Below are 6,259 nucleotides of genomic sequence, written 5' to 3' on the forward strand. Positions count from 1 at the left end.
GGGGGCGGGGCTTCTATTGGCCTCGATTTCTCCCAGAGTAAAAAGAGGGGACTAATAATTTGTGATTCTGCTGAGCCAGTTTCTTCCTCTTTCTGATCCCAGTTTCCCTTCCCTCAACCTGTACTGCATTCTGCAATTTGATGGGTAAGGCCTGGCCTGCTCTGGATCTCTTGTAAATCAGTGGGCTGGACTAGGGCAGTCCCCCTACCTAAGGTCTGAGAGGTTCAGAAATCCTGCCCAAGGTGGAGAGAGATGGTCTCCAAGGATGGTTATTGCAGTGGCCAGCTGCTTGGCCTCTGTGAGCCCTCCTGCCCACCCTGGGAGGGATGCCCCTCTCCTGGGGCAGCCTGGCCTACCTGTGGAGCACTTAGCCTCCTGGAGCTCCTGGGAGGGGAGGCGAGGCTCATCAGAAGAAATGGGGTTTCCCTGCCTAGCTTATCCCCCAGGTCGCTGCTGAGCCCGGCATCTGGGTGGGCAGGAAACCCATGGCAACTGGGGCGGCGGCAGCAGCAGCAGCAGCAGCCTCTGACTTGCTTCTTCCATGGGATATCAGGTTTAATGGTTAACCAATGGGACAGGTACAATTGATTGCTCTGGGCTAGGCTAGTTAATTATGCTGACTTTGGGCCTTTACCTTGCCTCCCTTCTCCTCCTCAAATGTGAACCTTTGTATTGAGATACCAGGCAGGCACGTTTGTAGGAGGTTCTTGTCGGTGAGTTTTTCTTTTAAATATCTGAGGTTTCTGAAAGCATCTTGAAATGTGGCTGGTGGAGGTGGCCAACTCGTAGGGTCAGACAATGACCTTTTAGGGTGGAAAGTGATTGGCTGGATCCATAAACATCTGTCAGAGGCAAGGCAGGATCTGGGGGCTGTCTCCCACTGGGCCTTTGAAAAGTTGGTTCTTGTGTTCGTTAGTACCTCTTTGAGCCAAGTCTAAGGCAGCTATACTCTAGATGGGTATTGGCATGTGGAGCCTTTCGAAATAAATATTCGCAAGTTCCCTTCGACGGAATAATCAATCATCTGCTATTTGCAACCCTTTGTTTTAAGTACTGGAAATATACAAATAAAAAAATACATTACAGCATAGTTGATTAATATTCAGTGGCCCAGAGTATAAAATTAAATCATTTAGCTCTTGGTCAGTTATAGGAAGGCTCAGGTAGCTACATTCCAATTAATAGAACATAAATGGGGTTCTCTCTTTTCCAAATAGTGTTGTCCTTACGGTTTTAAATTTTATAAAATTGGTTTTTAAAGAGTCCAGTTTATCATTTTTAAAATCAATAATTGGGTGCTAAAAATGAGAAAGTACCTTTATGCCCCAGATTGTGTGCACCAAATCTGCAGGATTATTTATGGGTCTCTTGTGACTTATGCTTTGCCCTCACAACTTTCACTAAAAAGCCATGATAAAAATATAGCCTTGTCTCATGCGCCTAGATCTATCTGCTATTTGTAGGGAAGCTGTGGCCACACATTTTTAAATTGGGGGAATGGATTTTTTATTTAATTGAGGCCAATTTGTCAGTCAGTTATCAGTGTTAGAACTAACCTGTCCAGCTAGAATCCCAAGTAGGGGTTAACCAAATCAATTGCCTGAACCCTTAACCTTTCCTACACTGCTCTGGGCAGTTTTCATTATCATACATTGAAAATGTGCGTGTCCATCCTGGTTAATTTGGGCAGATGAGTGAAAAAAGCACACGAGTTCTCAGCGTTTTTTATCATTAGTCTCTAACATATAAATGTATAAAGTTCTGGACGGTTATGACAAGGCTTCCTTTGGCTGCGGAAGCACTGGGGCTACTCTCCTTGCATTCCAGGAGGTGGTGGTTTGATTTAGGAGACTTTGTTTTCTTTAGTGAAAATTACTAATTTTCCTTCCCTTCTGTAGGAGATGACAAGGATAGTGAGAAGTCGAAACCCACTGGTTCTGATGGAGAGCGTCGTGGGGTCAAAAGACAGCGAGATGAGAAGGAAGAACATGGCCGGGCTTACTATGAGTTTCGAGAAGAGGCTTATCACAGTCGGTAAGAGCGAGCTCCCCTTGAATTCCCTGGAATTCCTACCCTGGCTGTGATAGATGCAGCTCCTGCTAGTTCAACTAGTTGGATTTTAGGGGCTTCGTTTGAATTGGGCTCATTGGACCTCCTCCTTCCCCAGTGCCACTTTCTGCTGAGGTTTCATACTCTGACCTCGAAGCAGACTTGTTTCATTGGATGCTAGCTCATATAAAGACTGATCGGAGAGGTAGACGTGGTTGGTCCAAACTGTGTTTTTTTCTCTCACGTGTAGCTCCAAGTCTCCACCCCCCCCTGAAGAAGAGGCTGGAGATGAGGACCAGGATCCGACCCTTGTGAACCTAGACACGTGTATGTAGGAGACAGAAGAGGTGGCGGTCTCCTCTCTCCTTTTAGACGTTGATGTGTTGTGTAGGCACAAAGCTGCTCGGGAAGCTTGGTGTTGGAGGCATTAATCGCACCTGTTCCCACTGGAGCAGAAGCGGCTGTGATTGGGTGTGTTCTGACCATTAGAGGCCTGCGGTGATGACTGCCACCGGAGTGACGTCATTTCTTTCTTCCCCACAGATACCTCGGATCTCCATTTTCAAGTGAGCAAGGACCGTTACGGGGGCCAGCCGCTTTTCTCTGAGAAATTCCCCACCCTTTGGTCTGGAGCAAGGAGCACATACGGAGTGGCGAAGGGAAAAGTCTGCTTTGAGGCCAAGGTGGGGCGGCAGCTCGTGAGGCCCATTCCTCACCCCCTTCCCTTTCCCAGTGACAGGCCTCAGCACTTCCCCTCTAGTGCCAAAGGTTGGGAGCAGCAGGGGGTTCTGCGGACACACAGACAGACACGCACGCACACACCGGCCCTGGGGGCTGCGGCTCAGGGTCGTGGAGAGGTGGGCTACCATGCTGCCCTGTAGTCTCTGTGGGCTTCGGTCCTCTGATGCCTAGACGTTGCTTGTGAGGCCGCCGTGGTGACCGAGGCTTCCATTTCTGACTCGGACAGGTCACTCAGAATCTGCCGCTGAAAGAAGGCTGCACTGAGGCTTCCCTTCTCCGAGTGGGCTGGTCTGTTGACTTCTCCTGTCCACAACTTGGTAAAATGCCTTTTTTCCCTTCCCCTCATGACCGGAGCACGTCTCCCGTGGGGGAAGTCGGAGGGGGAGGGCGTCTTCTGGGGAGGTAACTCTGCTCCTCTGTTCTAGGTGAAGATGAATTTTCTTATGGCTTCGATGGCCGGGGGCTAAAGGCAGAAAATGGGCAGTTTGAGGAATATGGCCAGGCCTTTGGGGAAAATGATGTCATTGGCTGCTTTGCTGTAAGTCTTTGTGAGAGCAGTCCATTGATTGGAGGATGTAGGCAGCGAGGGCATGGCGCCGGGGAAGGGGGTCAGGCCGCAAGCTTTCCTTTCTCTGTGAGGCGCCCATCCTCCCCCTGGCCTCGCGCTCAGCCCCGTGGCTTCCCAAGTCAGGGGCTCTGTGCAGCAGCTTGTTTAAGGGAGACTTAAGCTACAGAAACATTTTTTCCTGTTTGGCGCACGCACACGCTGCGCGGTCCGCTCCAGCTGTGCTGTGATGTTGTCATTGTTGATCACAGAATTTCGAAAGTGAGGAGGTGGAACTCTCCTTCTCCAAAAATGGAGATGATTTGGGCGTAGCTTTCCGGGTTAGCAAGGAGTCCTTGAACGAGCGGGCCCTCCTGCCTCACGTCCTCTGCAAAAATTGTGCGGTGGAACTCAACTTTGGTCAGAAGGCGGAGCCCTTTTTCCCCCCTCCTGAGGAGTTTGTATTCATCCACACGGTGCCCGTGGAGGGTCGGGTTCGAACCTCGCTGCCACCTAAGACTACAGAGGAGTGTGAGGTAGGGGCAGCGGAGGCTGGCACCGAGCAGCTCTGTGTGTGTGTCTGTGTGTCTGTGGGGGAGGGGGGCTCGAGGTTTGGGCCCAGCCTCACCCATGCAACGCTTCCCTCCCCATTATAAACCAGGTACTATTGTTTTGCAGGTGTTACTGATGGTGGGACTGCCTGGGTCTGGAAAGACCCAGTGGGCATTGAAACATGCCCAAGATAATCCTGAGAAAAGATACAATGTCCTGGGAGCTGAGACTGTGCTCAATCAGATGAGGGTAAGCAGGAGGGCCCGTGTGCTCGAGGCCCTGGGACGGTGCCCCTCCTCGGTGGGCTTTCCCCACAGCCTGTCGGGAAGCCTGGGAGCAGGTCCGAAGGGCCGTGGTGGAGAGCAGGGTATTGTTTGTCTTCGTCTCAGATGAAGGGGCCTGAGGAGCCAGAGCTGGACTCCAAGAGCCGGGACCTTCTAGTACAGCAAGCCTCCCAGTGCCTTAGCAAGCTGGTCCAGGTGGCTTCAAGGACAAAAAGAAACATCATTCTGGACCAGGTATCTCTCCTGCAAGCGCTTTCCCTGCATTCAAGGCTCCAGCCTTCTCGGGCCCAGCAGCTCCAAGTCCCTCCATCTAACGAGACCGAGCCTCCCCCTAGGCCGCCTGGCCAGGGAGCAGCTCCCTGGCTTTCAGGCCAATCTGCTTTTTCCAGAAGAGCTCCTCCCTCTTGGGAGCCCCAAGGGTAAAGCAGGTGTGGCTGTGTTCTCTTCCGTCCTCAGTGTAACGTCTACAACTCGGGCCAGCGGCGGAAGCTGCTCCTCTTTAAGACCTTCTCTCGGAAAGTGGTGGTGATTGTCCCCAACGAGGAGGACTGGAAGAAGAGGCTGGAGCTGAGAAAGGAGGTGGAGGGCGATGACGTGCCAGAGACTGTAATGCTGGAGATGAAAGGTGCGCGTTGCAGATTCCATCGTCCCTCTTTAGTGGCTTGAGGAATTCTGGACACCCAGTATTTGGGCTGAAGGGAGATTCTGTTGTGTGGTTGAGGAGGCCCCATCCTGGGACAGGCTTTTGAGTAGTTGGTTGTGGGGATGAGATTAATAGATTGCAGTAAATGAAAGGAGCTGGAGCTCTGGCCTGGGAGGTTCAAATAAAAATGCACCCAGAAGAAGGGGTGCTGCCACCGCGGGGTCTTCGAACCCCATTGTTGTAGCTAGCCAGTTAGTGCTTCTGCTGTTCGGCCGAGCGCTTTAACAGCGACGATCCTTAGCGCGGGGTCTGCTCTGCGCCCCAGGGAGGCAGGCGTCTGGACAGACGCTCTCAGTAAGCTGCAGAATAGGGAGCTTTTTACCTGTTGCCTTTGGAAGCGGGCTCGGATCCAGAGAGCTCCATATTTAGGCTTGTTTCTGAGCGCTCAGGAATTCTGGTTGTTGCGCGGAATGAAACGATTGATAGTCATGAGACAAAACGTTAATTAAGCTGAGGTGGTAAATGTCCTTTTAGGGTTTCCTTCAGCCTTCACCCCTGGAGCAGCGCCATGGCCCAGGCCTTGTGTTTTATTTTCATGCTGGGGTCCCTGGTCTCGGTTTCTTAAGACGTTGAGGAGGAGGCTTGACTGGGAATTGGCCTAAAAAAAAAAGTGAATTCGCCTCCCCGGGAGAGGGCGCTAGAGGCAATCCCTGACTGACTCTGTCAGCTGGCCCGAGTCTTACTGGACAGAGCGAATGGCCTTTACGTGGCTACTTGGATTTCTTGGATTTCTTGGAAGGGTTTGCTTTCTAGCTGTGAATTAGCCAAGAACCAAGGCACTGATGCTTCTGCCTGCGCGGGCAGCCTCAGTTCAGTTTGCTCTTAAAAGCGTGGAAATCACGGCAGCATAGGAGGTGGAGCTGGACACGGCCAGAGAGATGAGCCCAAAAGGAAACCAGGGGAATGGCGTCTAATGTCTTGCTGTTTGCAGAGAGCCTTGTGCTTGGCTAACCCAGATTCAGGGCCAACCATTGAGAAAGTCTGTGTGCGCCAGGTTGGGGGGGTAATTTTGTAGGTGTCTGCGAGGCGGGTGACAGCCGGTCACTTCCATTCTGGAATTTTCATCTATTCCACTCTAAGCCTCCCCACCCCCCTTTTTTAAAAAATTCATAGCCAATTTCTCTCTGCCTGAAAAATGTGACTATATGGAGGAGGTGAGCTTTGGGGAACTGGAGAAGGAGGAGGCCCAGCCTCTGGTCACCAAATACAAAGAGGAGGCGAGGAAGCTGCTGCCGCCTTCCGAGAAGCGGACCAACCGCCGTAACAACCGAAACAAGCGCAACCGGCAGAGCCGAAGTCGCGGCCAAGGATATGGTGAGTGGGGGCGGGGCTGTCTGCCATCCCCTCTGCCTCCCCCCCCCCCCCCCCCCCCCCCCCCCCCCCCCC

The 6,259-nt window shown here is 52.1% G+C and overlaps 1 protein-coding gene across 1 annotated transcript in view; it reads left to right on the top strand.

The window, feature by feature from the left end:
- Positions 1-252: 252 nt before the first annotated feature.
- HNRNPUL2 (heterogeneous nuclear ribonucleoprotein U like 2) overlaps positions 253-6,259 on the top strand; it is a 7,829-nt gene continuing 1,822 nt past the window's right edge. The window contains exons 1-11 of the mRNA XM_027858855.1: positions 253-553; positions 1,899-2,034; positions 2,300-2,376; positions 2,593-2,732; positions 3,017-3,107; positions 3,216-3,328; positions 3,607-3,870; positions 4,013-4,135; positions 4,276-4,404; positions 4,627-4,795; positions 5,987-6,187. Of these exons, the coding sequence (XP_027714656.1) occupies positions 253-553; positions 1,899-2,034; positions 2,300-2,376; positions 2,593-2,732; positions 3,017-3,107; positions 3,216-3,328; positions 3,607-3,870; positions 4,013-4,135; positions 4,276-4,404; positions 4,627-4,795; positions 5,987-6,187 (1,744 nt within the window). The remainder of the gene's footprint in view (positions 554-1,898; positions 2,035-2,299; positions 2,377-2,592; positions 2,733-3,016; positions 3,108-3,215; positions 3,329-3,606; positions 3,871-4,012; positions 4,136-4,275; positions 4,405-4,626; positions 4,796-5,986; positions 6,188-6,259) is intronic.

This window comes from Vombatus ursinus, unplaced genomic scaffold, assembly GCF_900497805.2.
Source record: "Vombatus ursinus unplaced genomic scaffold, bare-nosed wombat genome assembly UNPS02013931.1, whole genome shotgun sequence".
Classification (NCBI taxonomy): domain Eukaryota; kingdom Metazoa; phylum Chordata; class Mammalia; order Diprotodontia; family Vombatidae; genus Vombatus; species Vombatus ursinus.